General features: G+C 33.0%; 1 protein-coding gene across 1 annotated transcript in view; it reads left to right on the top strand.

Annotated features, from left to right (window-relative positions):
* Positions 1-22,902, top strand: part of LOC119829993 (nose resistant to fluoxetine protein 6-like) — a 32,963-nt gene that overhangs the window by 4,468 nt on the left and 5,593 nt on the right. Inside the window, exons 2-8 of the mRNA XM_038352790.1 lie at positions 15,929-16,048; positions 18,654-18,787; positions 19,204-19,376; positions 20,045-20,205; positions 20,739-20,843; positions 21,672-21,832; positions 22,484-22,584. Coding sequence (XP_038208718.1) covers positions 15,929-16,048; positions 18,654-18,787; positions 19,204-19,376; positions 20,045-20,205; positions 20,739-20,843; positions 21,672-21,832; positions 22,484-22,584 — 955 coding nt within the window. The remainder of the gene's footprint in view (positions 1-15,928; positions 16,049-18,653; positions 18,788-19,203; positions 19,377-20,044; positions 20,206-20,738; positions 20,844-21,671; positions 21,833-22,483; positions 22,585-22,902) is intronic.

Here is a 22,902-nt window from a genome sequence, read left to right as displayed (position 1 = left end):
CATATTTGAAATCAATAAGCTTGACCCATTGCTTTTATTGCATAGTGAGAATCCCCGATGTTCTATGAAAGATCTGTTCTCATTAAGACATTGATTTTCTTTTAGAAATTAAAGACTTTTAAACGGATTTTAGACGCGATTTATTAATTATATTATTAACCCGACGTTTCGAACACTTTTCAGCGAGCGTAGTCACGTGGATAGTTTAAAAGTCTTTAATTTCTAAATGGACTATACTCGCGTAAAATCAAACACAAGAAATCACTACAGTGATTTTCGCCATTCGTGTCCTTGGGTGATGTCTGAAACTGCTCGTTACGTGAATACGCTAATCCCGAGACGAAAAGCGATGCACTGTTTACACATATGTGTTTGTTATTCGTAAATGAATCATTACCCTTTTACAAACGTTTAGGACTTTTTATTTATTGATTTGGAAGTATGAAGTTATATCACGCATTATTTGACAATAGTATTTTTCACTCAATTGCATCGTCCGGGTGTGCCATTTTATAAGTTTCGACACTTGATTGACTCGATTGATTTCTTCACAAGGGCGTCGAGCAAAACATGGCTGACCTTCAAGCAAATTTCTAACTGTTTCTTAAGAACGCTTCCACAACCTTATGTAACCACTGGTCATGTATTAGACACCCACGGGCAAATGAATATATTACAGTACAGCTCACATTTTAAAGACTTCTGAAAATTTGGGTTCATAGATTCAGTATCTATATTTTGGTATTCAATACTAGCTGTATGCGCCGATTTGCCTGCTTGGTCAAAATTAAAAAATAGACCCTATCACTCTCTCTATAAGTTTATGATAAAAGTTGTTTGTTTAAGCTCTATAAAGGCCATACAAACATAAAAAAATCAGGTGTATGTAATTTAGTCAGTGTATAGTATGGGAGAAAAAAAATCTATTTAAGACAATCCTATCGTAGTTGACCTCACCGACCGACTTTAAGTATAAGCTTCTTACTTTTTAAATTAAATATCTGATAGCTATGTCTATATTCATATTTCTGCTAACTCCTACACATTGCGAATAACGGCAATAAATAATAAAATTTGGCACACGTTATGTTTAAATATTCTATGCATTTATTAAAGAAAGACTACTGCATACATTTAAGAATATCAAATTAACAAAACAATGCAGCTCCACGTCACTGCTGTTCTTGTTATAAAAACAACTAACCGGAAGGAAACGTTGATACAATAGCAGTTCGTAATAAAATTACATCACGAGATATTTTATTCACCGCCCAGCAGTGATCCCTTATTGGGGGAAGACTCTCACTATCATTATATACTAGTCGCTCGCTCCGGATCTGTCCGGGAAACTTCAACTAGTGAATCAAAGTAGATTGAGAAATATTTTGTAATGAAGTTATTGATATTTATTATATTAAGTGAAGATTCAGGTTTGAAGGATTCATAGTTCTATATAAATGCCATGATTTTAAATCTCTTTTTTGTTGCCTTTAAACTGCAAAAGAGATAAGAAGAGTTGAGAAGAGTGGAGAGTTCTAAAAAGAGTTGACAAAATTTAAATTACGAAATTGATTGGTGAAACATTATGATTGAGCTTTTTAATCAATAGTTTTTAATATCTTACCTTAGCAAAAACTCAAATTTATGGATAGATAGGGCCTCAAAACTATATTTCGAGCTTTATCCACGATCAGATTATATTAACTGTGTTCTACTATTATAGCCCTTAACATCAAACTCTTTTTTGTTTTTAAAATTCATTTACTGTCTACACCTGTGCGTATGTATGTAACCGTCTCGTTGAGAGTCGATTTTGACTCAATTTAAATGGATATATTTGATGAAATTCTTGTTCACTTATCCAGAATTGTTGGTAATAGAATAAATTCACGTGCTACTCTTACCTGATTAGGATCGCCAGGATAAAATAATTACTTTATTAATTAATGTTGGTAATTTCATTACGTATACTCTGTATAACAGCATGTGTCAATGTTGTTGATCCTATCAATGCGAAAGTTTGTAAGGATGTGTGTGTCTTTGTTGCTCTTCCACGCAATAACTTTGGCAAGTAGACAGCTGGACAACTGGAATAACATATACGCACGTTTTTATCCCGATATTCCTACGGGATACGGACTTACACGGGTGAAACCGCGGGGCACAGCTAGTTTATCATATTTGTTATACCCTGGTCCGGTAAACAAGGAACAAATACGGGCAATATTTATCTCCTCAGTTATCAACGCATCAAATATCATGCAAGATGATTAATTCACCTCGTAATTTGCTTACAACACCACCAAACAAGTATGTTATATAATGTTTGAGCAAATCTGTTTCGCGTATCGGGGTTATAATAATATGAGGCACCTACTTGCTGAATATAAAATGTCTCGCATGTTTGGATACTACGTTTATGGTATTTTATTTGAAAATCAAACCGCATTCATAATGGTTCTAGCATGTATTAGACAGAAAAACACATACCGACGGATGGACCAAAAAGCTGCCCCATAACTAACCTAAAGACGTTTAGCACCTGAAGACGTTGTTTCGTATACGATTTCAGTGTTCTTAGTTCACGGGAAGTAACCTATAGGCTTTGCAAAAAGGGTCTTGACGGACAGACACACAGACAGTTATCCTATAAGGGTTCCGTTTTTTCATCTAGAGTACGGAACCTTCAAATATAAAAATATTGTCTTCTACAATCGGTAGTGTCATAAGTTCATACAAAACTCGAAGCCCATAAAATATTTTCACACATTTCAACCATAATCTTTGTTAATTTACGATGTTATTGACTGACATTTAACAAACAAAGGCCTTACGAAACTGCAGGAAGACTCGAAAGAGGTCAAGTTACCTCCGTAGTCGGTAATTGAAAAGCGCCTGAGAGTGCATTCGCCTTTTTGACAACCGTAATGTGTAGGTAGCTACACCATGATTTATACAATTAATCACTTGACAAGAATGGAAGTTTAAAAGTATCCTTGAAGGCGTGAACAGATGTTCATCCATTATGATATTTTGGATGTAATGATAGTCTTGGTCAAGCAATTATATACAGTCCATAAAAATCTATAAAATACGTGATATATTTCATTCAACTACGTTTCATTTGAGCTTTGAGCATTATTTAATACATAAATCTTGATTAAAAACAAAATCAATTTTGTTTGTTGCTTTCGTAACCTAACCTAAAAATTATAATTCAATCCTAATGAAAGCCACCGAAAGTCAGCTACTTGAATAAATAGTGAATTTTAACTTATCCAACTATGAATCACACAATTTCATCACACTAATTAGTGTACATTCGTCATATGTTTTTACGTCACTTGGTCTTTACGTAAGATATTACGTTTTGGCGAAATTTTGCAAAACGCATGCGTGGTTATTGTTATGGTGAATGGAGTTTCGAAATTATTTGTTGTGTATTGCATTTTCATCAAAAGCTCACTATCTGGTTCCTGTGTGAAAAAATATTGTTAACAAACAATAGTTTTACTAGTCAATAGGCTTCTGTGTTTGATAACATTTATCATCTATCTAACTGTATTATGCGTGATAATAATTACTAGCTGTGACCCGCGGTTGAAACCGCGTAAGTCCGTATCCCGTAGGAATATCGATATAAAAAGTGCCTATGTGTTATTTCAGTTGTCCAGCTATCTACAAAAATTCCTAGCTAGATCGATTTATCGCCCCCGAAACCCCCTGTATACTAAATTTCATGAAAATCGTTGGAGCCGATTCCGAGATTCCAATTATATATATATATATATATATATATATATATATATATATATATATATATATATATATATATATATATATACACACAAGAATTGCTCGTTTAAAGGTATAAGATTAAATGCATTCTATTATGACGAATGTCAAAAGTTTTGAAAACATTTAAGATATACCTATATAAATTCCTAAAAATGTCCCATAAAGTGGGAACTACGTTATGATAAAAGTGTTTCTATAAGAAGTCTAATTAAATGAATAAATGTTTAAGTTTGAATTTGACTTTGAACAATGTGTAACGTCAGCAAAAACACGTTATTTGGTACGGTCCGCACGTATGCGTTGCAACATGCACTCTTGGTGCGCATTGCCCAACTGCATGCACTATGAATATTATCCAGAGCTAGGATGTTGCAGCATGCCTAGAAAAATATTTAAGGATATTGCAATGCAGGGTGTGTCAAAGAGCCTTGAGTTAATAGAACTGCTCTTACAAAGTTTCGCATTTCCTAAAAATTCGCTTATTTATATTCGAAACGAAATCGATTTCTGTCACCCAATAGTAATAATTATGGAGTAGATACAATAGAGGTAACTATTTAATCCTTATACATATTTTATTTTAACAAGTCATCTGTACTAATATTATAAAGAATATAGATTTGTAATTAGTGGGGTTGTAATGCTAACTAAAACTAAAAACTAAAAACTATTTCACCATTAGATAGCTGCAACTTAACCGAGTGATACAGGCTATATATATACCATATATATGGGCGAAGCCGAGGCGAACGGCAAATTATTAAATAAAATGTATGGTACAAATCAATGACCAAAAATACTGTCGAGAAACGATCGAATAGACCATCGCAAATTAATTGATGAATTTAATTGAACAACAAAAAAAACATTTAATTGAAAATGTTCAAGAGATTATCACATAATATGTATGTTATTATATACAACAATAGCTTCCGGAACACTGCCGTAGAAAATTTATCGAGACCTCGACCATACCCTTGCGATAGGCGCAGGATGTCGCGAAACCAGACCCTCGTTTCACTTTCCTTTTAAGTTATCTGCTACATGTTTGCTAGCGGTGTCGCCATATTTTAAAATGTATTGCTAATCAGAGTTCTTATTGCCCAAGCTATGGTGTAGGGCCTTAGCTGAAATAGCAGTGATTTTGAAATGACCCAGACAGGTTCTAACGTATTTTCTTCGTTGCAAGAACGAAATTCTTTCCTGCTAATCGCCCTTCACTTTAAAACCTGTTATTATTATTGATTGTCCTTCCGGATTGTTAGTACAGGGGGAACTAATTACACATCATGTCCTTGACTCTCTTACAGGTACAGTTACAGTTGCTCGTTTTTATGAAATTCATAGACAAACTTCCTAAGAAACACTAGCAAGGAAAGTAATAATATAGAGAGCTAAGCTTCGGGAACAAATTGGGAAAGGGTTACGATGTCTTGTAGTATTCAAAATTTAAATGTCGTTCGTCAAATTCCACACTAAAGGTATAGGTAAACGCTTAGCTTGCACGCGAAGGTAACACATTAATGTCATGTAATCATATCCAATCGTGTAGCCTCAACCCTAACAGCTACGTGGGAATAGATGGACGGACGGCAGTCAGGCTATTGTTCGATGTAATTATCTGTTTGTATATATGACACAGAATACATGTTAACTATTTAAGATTCAGGTAAAATTAATTGATTAATTCTTAATAAATAGACATGTAAATGTTTATGTTTTAGATGCTTAAAGACGTTATTACTCCAATGAAAAAGTTCAGTAAATGCGAATACGCTTATTACTTAATAATCACAACATAATCCTACTAATATTATAAATGCGAAAGTTTGTAAGGATGTGTGTGTGTGTTTGTGAACCGGTTGCAATGAAATTTTTACGTAGATACAACTGGAATAACATATAGGCAACTTTTTATCCCGATATTCCTACGGGATACGGACTTACGCGGGTGAAACCGCTGGGCACAGGTAGTATAACATACTAAGGTACCATAAAAAATAGAATTCCACTAACGTGCACGTTTATACGTAGGGGAACGGAGGCCCATATGCTTTTCCACAGCCTATGAACTAGGAATTTATTCCTATACTGGTCAATACTTTCCTCATCCCTTATCCCTTAAAAGCGGGCAACACATTGCTGAAGCCCTTCTTTTGCCCGCTATGGCATTAAAAAATAGATAATGGAAAGATGCATTACCATGACAACACTGTTTATTTCGAGATTATAACATTCGCAATAAAAGCATGAACGTTGATTTGAACCCTGGTCTTCACAGGAGTAGATATTCCGTTGAACTACTCATGTGACTTCAAGTTATTCTCAGAACACGAAAATGCATACAAATTAGTGCGCCTAGTGAAATGATTTCACTTTTACATCGTACGTGTACAATGCAACGTGACTTTATGGACGATTCATTGATAAATATTTGTCATTCATCTATACTAATATTATAAAGCTGAAGAGTTTGTTTGAGTGTACTAATCTCTGGACTACTGATCCGATTTGAAAAAATCTTTGAGTGTTATATAGCCCATTTATTGAGGTAGACTATATGCTATATATGTACCACGGGCGAAGCCGGGGAGGACCGGTAGTTTAACCACAAAGTAGTATAAAAATTCGATTCAATTTTGATTAATAATTCAAAATTGATGTAGGGAACATAGTTCTTTGAAGGAACTCAGTAACATTTTAATTGTAAAAAGTAATAAAGAAACACCAATACGTCATCTATTTTTACACGCTTTTTATTAGCTTCACCTGTATGTTTGTTTGTTTGTTTGTTTGTTTGTTTGTTTGTAACCGACTTCTTTGGGCGCGATTTTGACCCACTTTAAACGGCCAGATTTCGTTCAAACTTTGTAGATTTATTGAGGACCGATGACAATACACTAATTTGATAAAATTAATCCAGTTTTCAATTTGCAAAATATGATTTTTGTCAAAGCGTGTTTTTTAGTTTTTTTAAACTATTATATTTTATATTGCATACTTACAAATGACATGTCATTTCACAAAGTGTGTTTAATTTAAAGCGTTATAATTATGGGAGGCCCGTAAATTATACATTTAATACACCATGGGTGCCGCAATATGCGGTTGCAAGATTGGTATATTCTTTCACAAGCATAGGAATGTTTAATTATCTTTTATAAGCATTTTACGACTGTAATATCGTCTTCGCGATTGCAACGATCAAATGCATTATGTTATAAATATTACTGTTTATCTGTGACCCAAAAAGGGTTGTATAATTATGTATTTCTTAATAAATTTAATAAATCTAGTATGATAATATACTGCGATTTTCAGAATACAAATCTTACAATACGTAGAAACATATTTTCAACCAACATTATTTATTGAAAATCTCCCTGTTTTCTTGAGATTTTTATTGCACTTAACCTTGGTTAAAGTTAAATAACAAATTGGCAAAATAAGTAAAGTTTTCGCGGCAAAGGACTTAACCTCGATAAGGTTTATTTAAAATGAAGGTCAATTTATTTTACACTTTCAATATTATTTTTTATTTTCCAAATCAATTTGTATTCAATATTTAAATAAATACAATCGAAAACAATTCTTAACATTATTTTATTAAATCTTGTTTTTCCCGCCAAAAAAATATAAATAATAACAGGACAGAGTATAAATATTCTTTTGTATTCAAATATTACCATTTCAACAAGCTTGCCAGTCACTTGCATAAAAGTTATTTAGAAAGTCAGGCTGTAAATTGATGCTAATAACAAAAATAAAACGTTAAAGGAATATAGGCATTTGTTCAGTTGTTATAAGAATTGTTATAGAATTACACAATATATTACAGGACAGAGACCCCGCTTTCACCCAGTTATAGTTATTATCAAACAGATTGTAACAAATACACTGCAATAAATAACTTTGTGCCTTTTACCGTCACTTATAGCTTTTATATTTAATTTTATTTTATTGTCCTTTTTTTGTGAAACCAACGTAGAAATTTGTTATATCAATTGCCTCCATAGTATAATATATACCGAAGATGAAGAATGCGAATAGCATTCTAATAATTGCTTGAATTGCCATGCTCAAAAAGAATTTAAAAGAGTTTCTTAACTATCAAATGATACAGATTTGTTTTAAGGGTATTTGCAAAATCTTACAATTTCTTATTAAATCATTTTTTTTGTCTGTAACTATATAATGTTCTATAAAATATAGAACTATTCATTTAAAGCTAATTTACTTGACAAATTATCCATGCGTATGAATAAAACTTGTTTATGCAAAAACAAAGCAAGATGTTGTAATGTTATTATATTCACATATAATAACATAAATACATCATCGGACCTCAATTTACCTTGGTCGTATTTGATTAATGATTATAAAAAACTTGAACTCTGTTATACTCGTAAGTGTAGTGAATTCCATAAGATATTTTGTTTTTATGTATGCTGGTAGTGTAGATATTCAATATCCAAATACAAGCACTGGTTCCGCACGGGGAGTCCTGGGATAAAAAAAAAATATAGCCTATGGTACTCACAGATTTCAGTTCACCATTCAGTTCCAGAGATTATCCTCTACAACGTTTCAAACCCACAAATTCACAAACTTAGTTCTTTAGATATTTCGCCACGCAGCAGAGAATCTAGTGAAGTTATACTATGAGTCATCAAATATGAATTATTGTGCAACTATTCCTTAAAAACCATCAATTTCATAAGTATTTAGGGCCATAGTAAATAAAGGATTTATGTTATAGGTAAATATCCATGCTTACAAATATCATATCATGTCAATAATCTTTTTTTTAGTTGTTTTTGCTTTTTAAACAAAGTAGAGTCAATAGAAAAGTCTATTCTGCTCTTAATCTATATAATTACATAACCACCCGTCAAAATTGTCTACAGACTAGAGGGTCTCAGTCAGAGGAGAGACGTAGAAACGTCTGAGTTCTTTATGGCCAAGTAAACCTTAAAGAGACCCAGTAAATTCCTTTTTCTGGCAGCAATGTAATAAGATAATGAATATTAGTTTATTTTCTAAAGATAAAACATTCATTTACAATAATTTAATTCATACTAGCTATAAACCGCGGCGTCACTCACGTGGTACCCGAGAAATAGTAGACTATAGGGGACGCCGGGGCTGAAAGTTCCGATTTTCAAATAACACAAAATATTATGATAAAAATGAAAAAAATTGATTTTGATATTCGATTTTATTAACAAGTCTTAATCGGTCTCTGTAATAGTTATGTCACATCTGCTAGTTTCTTAACGTATTTTTTTGTACAGTCATATTTGTGCAAAGTTTCGGAAGGGAACTTTCAACCCCACTTTAGGGCGAGTTGTTCCGTGTGTGGGGTAAATTGTGCCACTTGGATAGGTAATCTATCTCTGCACCAAATTCTATACAGGTATGATAAGCTGTTTTCGCTTGAAAGAGTAACAAACTTCCATACATCCATGCATACTCACAAATTTTTGCGTTTATAATATTAGTAGGATACCTACTACATACCTACCTATTCAAAAGTACAACAAATATGCCGAATCGAATCTTCTCAATCTCAACCCATCAGTGTCTCAACACGTACACTATATATTGATTCTTAAGCAAAGTTTTGACCCACATAAAACTATGCTAAGCATAAGGTTCGTTGCGTTAGTGGTCAGTGAAAGTGCGCTTACGCAACACACCCGCAAGTGAGCAGCTCACAGCGGTCAATGTCATTTATATAAGCTTCTGGCTACATTGATAAGGGTTGACCTTACAAACCTGTATCTGCAATATAAATATGACGTTTAATTTAATTTACGTAGGATTCTAGGGCTGACACTAAAAATAAATAGGAGTTTTTGGAAAAGTGTTTGGGTGTTGTATATTTTTTTTATTTATAACTAGCTGTTTGCCTTGGCTTCGCCCGTGGTACATATATAGCATGTCACTTGGCGAAGTTTGAGTTTTTTAATAGCAAAAGAATTTTTTAAAGGTCCAGTCCTTATTGCTTGAAACACGAAAGTTTATACTGTATAATAGTAGTGTGGATTAATCAAGCTAAAAAGAAAGATAATTTATATTAGAAAAGCTGATACAGTGTGAAAGAAATGAAAGTAAACACGTGCTTATGAAAACAAAATTGATTTAGAAAATAGTAAAATAATTGAACTAAAAACACTTAACATTCGTACTTATACAAGCATTAGTGCGTATCCCCTAGGAATATCGGAATAAAAAGTTATGCCTAATGTTATTCCACTTGTCTAGCTGTCTACGTACCAAATTTCATTGTAAGCGGTTCTGTAGTTTTTGCGTGAAAGAGCAACAAACACACACATCCTCACAAACTTTCGCATTTATAATATTAGTAGGATATATAACCACTTAATAAAGCTACATGAAAAAAATTCTAACAATAAAATAGTGTTTTAATTCATTCTACATATTTAATATCAAAAACTTAAAATATATATTATATTGAATAATAAATATATAAATATGTATTGTCTATTAAAAAATCGCTTAAACATATGACTTGTACCAAACAAACAGCAATTTATCTCGATATGGCCCCAACTTATTACCAGCATCGATATGGTTAGTGAAACCTTTATTATTTGTTATTTGATTGGATTGTCACTTGTAAAAAAGCGATACATTATTAATACAATGTATTTATATAAATTATATTTTGATAGATCAGGTTTATGAAAGGTTTATTTAGAACCGGATATCAAGATTCCTGTTTTATCCTGTTATGAGCATTTAATCGGGATAAAAAGTATCCTATCACAAAACTCAGCTCATACCCTGTTTGTATACAAAATTTCATCAAAATCCGTTCAGTAGTTCCAGCGTGATTGATGGATAAACATCCAAACAAACATACTTTCACATTTATCATATTAATAATATACAGGGTGATTATATAGTGTGACTTGTGATTTTTATAACGTGTTCAAAGACTTGAGTTTATTTTTTATTATCTCATAGTTTCCAGGTTAGTGACAGTAGAAATGCATAAATACCTGTATTCCGCTGTACTTTCGAAACGCCTAAGCAGATCTTGATTAAAATAAGATAACGTTAGAAGATTGAGTTTAGTGTCCTTTTGTTATTTTATCAAAAAAATGTCGTTCAAAATATGTGCTAAATTTATATATAGACTAAAGAGTTATTGGAAAAACAAGCATGTTTTTTTATTTCCATTTCAGTATGCTAATGATCTTAATAAAACACGTGTCTGTCTGTCTAGGTTTACGCAATTTTCTGCAAAACTTTGCATGACGCAGCATGCTTGTAATGATATTTGTATTCACTTATGGAAGTAGAATATTATTTGTATTGTCATATAATTGTTTGTTTAATACCGTTTCCGGACTAATAGCATCAAGGTTTCAAAACTTGAGTAATGCTTGTAAAATATGTTTTTTATGTGGTAGTCGAGCACGCTTCGGCACTAATTCTGCCAGCTCGCACCGGGGAAGTACCACACCCCCACAGAAGACCGGCGTGAAATAGCATTCTGCTGTGTTTCGTTCGGTGAGTAGGGGAGCTGGAGGCCCATATCCTTTTCCTTACCCTTCCCAGTACTTTCGATTATTCCTTTCGCTAATCCTTTCTCAATCCCTTCCCAATTTAAAGTCGGCAATCCATTTTTAGAGGCGTAAGGTTTGCAATGTTCATGGGCGGTGGTAGCGCTTACCATCAGGCGTCCCACCAGCTCCATTGCCGACTGTGACATAAAAAAAAAAATGTTTTTATGTATAATTTGTTTGTATAATTAATGTCGGTGGACATATATTGAAGTAATGAAAAGTGTTCTTTGAAATGGATCAATTAAAAAACTTTACAATGATATTGATAATTGTTTTGACCCCTACGCGAAAACGACGAGGTGTTACTTAGTTGACGTGTCTCTGTGTGTGTATAGGTATACACCCACACACAGAAACACACACGTGTTTGTATGTCTGTCCGTGCCATCGTACGCATGTGCCGTCTTTTTATTAGAAAGGTGAATTGATAGGGAGTGTAAGCTATGTTTGATAAAAATCGGTCAAGGATCGGCCGCCGCCAATAATTTTTCACAACTCGCTCAATACGGGTATTCATTGGAAGGGCTTTGATAAAAATACTATACACTATGTGCTATTTATCCCAGTTTAACCAGTGCGAAGCCTAGCGTAACCTAAATATGTGAAGCATTAAATCTGTGCTTATATAGCCTAAAAATTACCATAACGGGTGTAATGAGCTTTACTCTTTACACTCTTTAGATAGTTAATTAAGTTATTTTTTAAGAAAAGGGCTTTCACAAAAACAACCTATATAATATGAAGCTCTTAATTTTATACGTGAAAGCATAAAAATCTTCCGCAAAGCCATATTCTAACCATTCCTCAAAATATCGTTGTTGTAAGATTTAAGCACACATCATTACACATTGTTTTATAGAGTCTTGGTCAATTTTATAGCCAAACAATACTACTGGAGGTTCGTATCGCAACGGTTGTTACTATTCAGCCTAGGTTTTGTTAGCACATCTAATGCCATTGTAATGGTGTTACCCAACCAGACGTGGACATGTGGGTTAATGGTATATATTTGTAACATTATTTATAAATAAGAATATTGTAGATGCTTATTAAACTGACATGTGGGCAAAGATTGCTTTGAATTTTGCCTTTTAAGAATGAATATCTTTTATTTTTTTTTAATTACATATCATATAGAGAACTAGAATAACTCACACTTAACTATCTTGTGATCGTATATATTGTCGAAACACATCGTCAAAACTGAATAGAAATGTTCCTTCTATAAATGTCAATCCTGGAGAGATCTGTTTCTTAATAGTCTTATTCACATAAACAGTATGTGCATAGTTTTGATTGAAAGAATCTTACCAATACATTATCCTTAATATATAGTATAATATAAGAAGATTCTTGATTGTAGGCCAAAGCTTTCTCAATTTTAAAAATGGCATCCCAAGATATTTGACAGTTGAGGTAGATTAACGTGTTAGTATTCATTACCCAAACCAGCTTAAGAAAACCAATATCTTCAACAAACAAAGAATACAATAAAAATAAACACTGTTTTTTTTCGGCTTTTCTCTCTAGACACTGCTTTCCGAAGCGATAATAAGCGTCATAACTGATGTTATGACAATTGAAAGAAGTCTTATTGAATAAATAAATGTTGTGCTTGAGTTTAAGCCTCACATTGTCTGTATTTTTCAGTCTTTGTTTGATCAAGCATACTCACACGCATCGCCATGCTTTACGTAGCTAAGGTCAGAGACCTTTTGACCTTACCTTGCGAAATTCAGTGATAAATTGTAACGCGGAAATAACGAAGGTGGACTTCAGTTAGTTACTCATATATATATAATAATGTTGTCGCAGTTTTAAAGCTTTTTTACATAGTCCAGTTCTTATTTACGATAGAGATTTGTTCTAGACTACAACATACTCTGGGCACTTATTTAAGTATACAGATTTAAGTAATTATCTAATTTCATGATATTTTTTATCGCAAAAAGTAACATAACACAATGGTAGTTTAAACAACTATCTATCTATCATATGCACGTACATAAGAGCTTAAAAAATAAAGCAATTAAGTTTGAGTTAAGATAAGAGTGTGGTTATTCAAAATGTTTTTTTTTTTTTATAAACGATGATGATATAGAAGGAATTTATTATACACACAGATTATGCATTATAAATGGGTTTCTATCCTACTTACGACTCGATGCGAGCAACTTCACGGGTCAAAACTATTGCTTATTATGTTAAACCAATAACCTTATAAATTTTCAAACTGGCTCACAGGCCTAATTCACTTGCCCTGCAATTAAAGCCATGGCCTCGAAATTTTTGCACGAAATAACCAGTTATTATAATAATTATTGATTTATTTTAATATATATATATAATATATTATTATGAATTATTAATGTGATTTAATGATATCACTAGCTGAGCCTCGCCTATATACGCATGAAGTATACATAATAATTGGACTTAATTAATGTCATTATAGAAACTCAAGATCATCTAACTAATCTATTAATCAATATTACTTCCCCAAAAAATTATAGTAGTAGGAGCTGCTATATTTGAAATTATAAATAAAAATTGTCATAATCTTATCGAAGGTTTAAAATTTATTAAACTTATCTCTTGCTATGCGGCTCCTGGACAACGAAACTCCATATAAATTAAAACTTTTATATTAGTATTTCCAGAGTAGCGTGTAAGCGTATATATAAACTTTTCCACTTCATTATATTTCTTAAAATGAACACAATGAAAAAGAAACGAAAAACCACGCTTTAGTGATCAGAATCAACCCAACCAATCTCATAAGGAAATTATTTATTCCTTGTGATCCTAATCTGGATTAAAAGATAAATTCATCAAATTATTGTCTTGCCACCTAACCTTGATACGTATTCAAAGTTTGAATTGAATACACATGCAGCACGTGTGAAAAATGTCCTTAATTTCTAGTTAGTCCACGACATTCAACCATTCATTGTGTCATCACCAGGCACTACGTAGGACGTGGAAAGGTTATGGATTTTTAATGTTATGGCGCCAAATGTGTGAATATAATGTTAATTATTACATAACAATATGATATAATACTGTATAATATACGTGGACAAAGGTTTTGTTGATGTTAACAATTACTTAACTACTTAGCTATTCATTTTTATCACCTATTACCGACATCATTAAATTGAATAGTTTGTAGGATATAATCATTGGAATTTAGACACAGACTTTTTGCAATGTACTACCACCTTGTGGAATAGTCTACCCTGTTCTGTATTCTCACAGGCGTTTGACATAAATATCTTCAAAAAGAGTGTCTACCATCGCAAGCTGGCAACAGCTTCACAAAAGTTATAACAGATTTGTGATTCCTCATGGGCTGTGGCATGCCCGCTCCTTTACCAAAAAAAGGATACAGGCATGCTAAAATATGCTATTTTATATAAATAATCAAAAAAGTATATATTATACTGCATAAAAAAATATACCATACATAATAACTGTCACGATAATATAGACAATTTTCCATCGTCATTTTCTTTTTGTCTATGGTCAGGCAAAATTTCACCTCCACATTGTAAAAGTGACAGTGATTCCAAGATGGCTAATGTCGGCGACAGGAGGAAGTAGTTTCACATATTGCTTCCTTCCACTGCGGAAACTCATTTTGTCAATCGCATTTTAATCCTATGCCATCTTACTGATAACATTCATGAGAAAGATCGTATACTGAATGTTTGAATTGGTCGAAAAAAAACTGTTTAACCTTTTTTATAATATAAGAAAAATAGCGTATACAAAAATAATTTCCAAAAAATAGTTAAATGTAAAATTATATTGATTACATCATTTTTTAAAAAGCTGTGAAAAAAATACTGTATTCTTAGTTAAATTAAATAATAAATTTAACATTTTTTACTGCTTCTCTTGAAGGATCACGTTCAAACAGTGACCATTAACATAAGTTTGTCAAAAACATAAATTAACACGTTCTTTTATAATATAAGATTTATAAAAGTATTATTAAATTACTCATAAAATTTATTGCCTTCCGCCATAAAATATGTACTCTTTTATCTTTTAAATGCTTGATAAATATAACTTTAATATTACGAGGTTATAAATAAATAATATAATTCGCTAATTTATGAATTCATTGAGAATATTATTAAATCAAATTATCTCAAGTATACCTATTTTAATGTGTCGTTAAATTTATTTCTATTTTACAATGCTCAACTAGGCTTTGAAAAAAATGCGACTCTTATTCGTCTTATCCATTCCGTGCTTAGTAGATAGTCATTCCACAAATATTACGTAGATTAAATCATTTATATAACGAACAATATCTGAATATTCACATATTATATATTTGATTTAACATTGGTCATTAGCGAAATCCCTCTGTTACATACTTATTTTCTGTAGAAACTGCTCTCCGAACCGGTGGTAAATGTTAACACTATGTTATGACGATTCAAAAATGCTTCTATAACAAGTCTAATTGAATAAAGGTTTGAGTTTACATGTTAATAGGTATTCTATTTCTCTATTTCCAGTGGAGGACGCGAGCGGACGGTACACCTCCATGTTCTACTGGGGGAACAACTACTGGACCGGCTCCGCAGAGCTCTGCCAGATCCTCAACGAACAGCACACCCCACGGTCTATCAGCAACCGTAAGTTTTTATCTTTAGACTGAACTAGTCAAATTTAAGAACTTATATAAAGTCAATTGAATGTCGAACCTCAAGCACCCGTTACGTAATGACAGTCAGTCACGGAAGAGTGCTAATTTAACTTTGAAATTAAGTAAATTAATTATAAAAATATAAATTAGCCATTAAAAAATTATTTTCAACAAAAATCTAAATGGCCTTACATTTATCAGAACTAGACCGAATTTAAAAGGGACCACATGGCTGGCACACACCAACTTTGAAACAAAAATGAAACATAAAAATCGGCTCACCTAGTAAAAACTGATGAGAAAAAAGAAGCAGGTGAATTCATAATCTCCTCGTCTCTTTAAATTAAGTTGAAAAATATCCGTTGTATGAGAATTATTCATAAAAAAAATGTAATTTTTCAATGTGCACCTGACAACGTCATACATTTAGCTTATCAAACTATATACCTACTTTACTTTTCTATCGACCGAAAGGATCAAGGAAGTAAGCGAAATATCTGGGGCATACATTCATATAAGCATAAAAGAAATATTTACATATTCGACATCAATCAAATATTAACGCCTAGTTGGATTTGAATCAGATTATAATAATACTGAATTTGAATAAATTTATGCATGCTGTAATATTTTGTACTGTATTTTATTTTATTTTCTTAAATTACAAGTATTGTCTATGGTCAAACAAATATAAACTTTAGGTTCTTATATAATCTGTAAACGTCAGTTATAAATCTATGAAATCAAAGTCTTCTGGCTTTGAAAAATTAGCTCGAGTTCTTTGTTTTGATCGTAACTCGATACGAAATACAATCACTGGCCATCTAACTGCGTCTAAAGCCTTGGCCGGTGATTGTCTCCATTTAGTTTAATATACAACAGGCGTATCGCTAAAGAAATCTTAACTTTGATCGATTGTATTGCTTAACACTTTTTGCTCTTGAGAAGGTCGTTGATCTTAGGTTCATTTATAGAATAAATAACAAACAAATAATGAAACCTACAGGTACATTCTCCTTTCTCACCTTTTGACGCATCAGCAGTATAACTGAATCCTGTTCTAGCTTTTAATTTATTTTCTGAAAGTGATAAATATTAACATTAAAATAAATTCACAAAAAAATATTCAATTTGACACTAAATAATTAAATTAATTCTTTGATGTATTTTATTTCATGTTTGTTTGACAGACGTAATTATTTAAACGATGTTCACCCTTGAACTACAGAAAGGATGACATGCTATATAAAATATACTTGCGAGACCTTTACATAAGTCTCCAAAATAACATGGTATATAAATCACCACTATTTAAAAATACTCGTGGTGTTATTTTTTATTTTAATTGTCACTATAATTTATCTGAGCAAATGTCAGAAAGCGCGCGCACTTTCTATGACGTAATGCACACAGCACAGATTACAAATAAAACCTGAGTGCTGTAACATTTCTTAATGTCTTTGCAACGCTTACATTCCCTCGTGGGCGCGCCCCGCGACTTTATAAATTTTCCTCAACCATTTCTAAATCACACCTTTATATTTAACGGATGTAGTGATTCACATTGTAAAAACATAAACTTCAACCGACCTACAAATTCTAAATAACAGTTGTCACATGGAAGAGCGCGAGCCTTGACCATGTATTTGTCCCGATAATTAATTTAATATACGAAATATTAATAAGGGAATATCTAGGTAACTATAGTAGCGATAAAATTTTAAATATGCTCGAATATGTATTAAGATGTAATTATCATAAATGAATGAATATTAGGACTATTTTTTGCTCAATACATATATAATATTACAATAAAGTACAATTAAACTCAACTTAAGGTTATTATGTATAAATAATATATGTAGAACCTTTCAATTGCTTTATATTTAAATGTATCAAAAAATTTAAATAAAATATTTCTTGTAAATTTAATCAAAAGTGACACGTACACGTACTTTATTTTATATGTGAGTACTATTTTATATGTGGGTACATTGCTTTTTATAAATTGCTTGTCACCAATCATACACAAGGAAATGAACAATATTAATAATAATTTAAAATTCTTTAAAATAAATTCCGCAGTCATTCATGCATTGAATATTATTATGGGTGGCCGCAGAAATTTCGATTTCACAATATGACTAATAAGCTTTTACGTAATTATTACTTTACGGATAATATTTGGAGCGTGGAGAGACGAAACAAGTGTTTGAGATTAATTGTTAATTACTTATTTCATTATAATTTTATTCACCATTCTTTGAGTCAAGGTTGGATTTCACAAGTTATGAATGGGGAGATTGTTACATTTCATCGTATTAGATTTGAAACTGGTTATTAAATTCAATAAAAAATAGAGGAATAATGTAACGAAATTCGTGTTTATAATAATTAAATAAATACAAGACTAGTCTTACAAAATTAACGATAAAGCATTTACGTTACAAGTTTAATAAAAGTTGCTGATATAATTATACCTATATTACCTTTTTTAATTTTAATATCATGTAACCTCATTTGGCGCCATACTTCGTGCATTGTCATTCCAAATTCAAAAATATGTTTTTAAACAGGCACATTGCATGTTTCAGGCAGCAGCGGTTCGCAGATATTCAACGACTGGCGCCAGGACGTATCGATGTCTGGTCTAGGGCCGCCCTTTGACACCGCCTTCTACAATGTGCGGATGGCCGTTACTACCGACCTGCACGACATTATTAAAACTGTGTGTATTCGTTTTATTTGTTGTTTTTCTCTGGTATGGTTTGGAATAAATTTATCAATTAACGGTCAATAGCTTTGTCACTCACGAAATCAACTTAATTGAAATTATAGGTAGTCTTTCCATGTAAAGTGTTACTGACATTACTCTCTTTTAAGTTGTGGAGCAGAGGCATTCATACGACGATGATGATGATGATAGTCTGTCTGTCTGTCTGTTCGTCTGTCAGGCTGTCTGTTTTTCAAATCTAAACCACTGAACCGAATTGAATGATATTTTTGGTAAAAAAATAGTTTTTAACACGAGAAAGGACATAATGACTATGTGGGGATACCCCGGATAGTTAATAATTTCGATTTACGACGTAGGCGAAAAGCTAGCCCTCCATATTTATTATTGTTACAATGACGTTCTTCCAGCGTCGCACAATCCACCTGGGCCTGTGCCTCCCGCGCGCCTGCACCCGCGAGCAAATTGCAGACCTGGTGAACGGAGTACACGCGCCCCTCCTGCACCACAACGTGGTGACCGTCCGCTCGCCAGAACACGGGGGCTACTCTTATATCAACGACCCCACATTCCAGATATTGCTGTGAGTACTATCAGTGGTTGGAAAACTGTCGTTTTAGTAGACTATGAAATCATCAAGGGAGAGTACGTCATTTATGTATGGTGAAGGTGATTTAATTTTATGTGTGACAATTCTCTACGTAAAAAACACGCGAATAAAATAAAATAAATAAAACTAACACCAAGTTGCCAACAAAAATGCACTCTTACTATTGATATTTGGATATAAATGTAAAGGCTGGATCAAGAGAAATGATAATTCTAATCTCTTGAATTTCTAGGCTTATATAATACTTAAGGAACTATATAAAGCCAAGAGCAATGAGGTAGCGACTTTCTTATTTGCTTTATTTGCAGCTTTTCATATCTGATATCACGTGTCCCTTTTAAAAACGATCATAAATTTGAACCCAATAACACTGTTAGAGATAAGATGTACTGACGCTGTATGCTATAATAAAAACTCTTGATCTTATTCCTTGAATTACTTTTTCCTATTATTGAACTATTGAAACTTTTATGTCGCCAAATATATACACTTACAACATTGGAAGAGGCCTTCCAATATATCGTCACTGTCACTCAATTCTCATCATACCGGTTAGCAGCGGTCTACGACCACCAATCCAACAAGTGCATAAACACACATATCTTATATAAATTTCCTAATCGCGATATTTTTCTCTGCAGCGGCGTATCCTGCGTAGTTAGCGTGCTACTGATCACGGCAACAATATATGACGTCATGATCGCGCGGGAAGTTCGCGCGCGCCGCCGCCGCGTCAACAACATGGCCGCCGTCGAGAACGGCAACACGCTGACCGGACTTGACGCTATTACCGTCGCTAAAGGTACTTGACGAACTACTGACGTACTACTACTACTGGGTTCTACTAATTTGGAACTAATTGGATACGTCAGTTTTGTAGATGGTAGTTTTTGAAGGCAATTGAATTTATGTACTGCAAAACGTATTACAAGCTTATCTTAGAAGATTATAGATTATACATTAAATAAAGTCTTAAGATCTTAAATTTTAACTACAGGTTTAGGTTTGGTACAAAAAATATGTATTGATAGTAAGTCTCATAAGGAAGGTGCTTAGAATAATATAACAGCATGACTGTATTAATTTATACTTACTTGGACTTGTGGTAACATTTGGTTACTTAAAAAAATACTAGCGTAACTCTATCTAGATAATTAAACACTAATATATAATGTGATAAGTTTTAATCTAAACTTTAAATAACTAATAATACAAAGTCGAGGAATTTATCTCGTTTGTCTGGGAATTCAGAATTGGGATCTCAGTAATTTTTGATATAAATAACAAAATTCTGTCACCGCTGCATTCTGTGCTAATAAATACTTACCACTTCAGGTAAATCTATGTACAACGTGAACAACAACATTGCGATAAACAGCAACAACTCTGAGGAGCGGCTGACCGGGGAAACCGCGTCAACTGATGAAGAGATCAAACTCAGTAAGTACCACCGTCGCATCATTAACATACTTCTTTTCACTTTGATAGCACTATTCCGCTTATATCCACTATCTTGCACAGCTTTGTTCTATAACATAACCTATAAATACATACACAAAGTAGCTAAATATACGTGTAATTATAAGTTGTTTGGATGTATGTATTATTATGCTATCTTGTATAATACATCACCGAATGTAATCTAAACATATCTTGAATATTTTAACCACACCAATTAACCACACGTTCGTTGTCGCAATTTTTCTTGATATTTTTTTATGTCATATCGGGCAAGTGAGCTGGTGGTTCGACTAATGTTAAACGATCACCACCGCCCATGAACATTCGCAGAGGCTCAAAACCTCTGAGAATGCACTGCCCGCTTTTAAGGGATAAGGCATAAGTAAAGAATTGATGGCTGGAAAGAAGGAATGGACTGGGAAGGGCGAGGAGAAGGAAATAGGCCCCCGGCTCCCCCACTCACCGTACGAAACACAATAGCAAGCTATTATTTCACGCCAGTTGTCTGTGGGGGTGTGGTACTTCCCCGGTGCGAGATGGCCCAATTCGTGCCGAAGCATGCTCGACTATGACATTATGTAGATAAAACTAACTCCATATAGTACTTATATTGAAATTATATGCCAATATGTCTCAATGATATAAACTCAGAATTAAATAAAAGTGTATAATGATAAATCCAGTTGAGTATTTATAGTTTGATTAATGGCTACTATCCTGCCTGTAAAGTTCCCATTTTGATGGGCCAAGATTCCAGTGAAAGAAAAATCCAAAAATAATAATAAACAGACGTGGTTCTCTCCCCAGGTGTGTGGTCGGAGCTGCTGCTTTCCTTCTCCATGAAAGCCAACATACTGCAGATCTTCGACCAGTCGGTCGGCTCCGACACGGTGCCCGTTGTGCACGGTCTCAGATGCTTGTCTATGGTCTGGGTCATCTTTGGCCATACGTGCATTGTCGTATTTAAGGTTAGACTTTTAACTACTAACCAGTCAAGCTACTTCACGACTAAATTATAATTTATTGTCTGCACTTCTACACTGGACATGATAATATTATAAACTTTTATATCTATGTCTGTTTGTAGACATCGTTTTCACGCAAAAACCATTGGACAGATTTCAAATATTCATTCACCCATTAGAAAACTGCAACTTAACAATGAGTGACATAAGCTATTTATGTTCCACGGGCGAACAGCGAGTACGTTATAAGAGGAATCAAGAGCTTCTTAGCTTCTAAGAGCTTATTAAGTTTGTGAGCTGTGAAGACAGAAGTGGTAATAATTACGCTAAATATCACATAGGGCTAAAACAGGCCTCTTTGTTTGAAAATTATGATTATAGATTTCAGTGGCAAATAGATTAAATACATTCAATTGTATCAATTAGGTACTAATATATGAATAGAAAGAAATAATGACAGAACAGAGTCGAAACGGTCAATAATATATTTTGTTCTTAAAAGTTACTTTAATATCATTAAGTATCCGTAGTACTTTCCAAGGAGAGGGGAGAGAGGGAGATATACTTATAATATTATAAGGATGTATTTCCAAGAATTTTCGGACACATTCTTAGAAGCATTTTTTAACATTTTTAGTTGTTGAATAATTACAGTATGCTGACAACACGGCCCTGAGAGCTATCCTGGAGAAGAGCTTCTGGTTCCAGCTCATCATCAGCGCGGTGTACAGCGTCGACACTTTCTTCTGTCTCGGGTATTTTATTAGAAACAATTATAAACGAATGTTTACTTAAGTTACGTAACTATTTATGGTATTACTCGTATTTTTACAATGAAAACATCAAAGAAAGAAATTTAACTTTTAAATGCTTTGATCTCACTTGACTAGAGCTGAAATAAAACTCGCTTTCTTTTCTCGATTGAGTCCTACCATTATTGTAGCAAAAAATTTGGCATATCTCTTTAATTTTCTTTAATTTTCTTTTTTCTTCAGTTACTTTTGGAAGAACACGTGTCTTTTAATACACGCAATGTATCTGATTTTTTCCAAAACGATATCGGAACTCACACA

This window comes from Zerene cesonia, chromosome 11 (assembly GCF_012273895.1).
Source record: "Zerene cesonia ecotype Mississippi chromosome 11, Zerene_cesonia_1.1, whole genome shotgun sequence".
Lineage (NCBI taxonomy): Eukaryota > Metazoa > Arthropoda > Insecta > Lepidoptera > Pieridae > Zerene > Zerene cesonia.
This window is presented reverse-complemented; position numbering and strand designations above follow the sequence as displayed.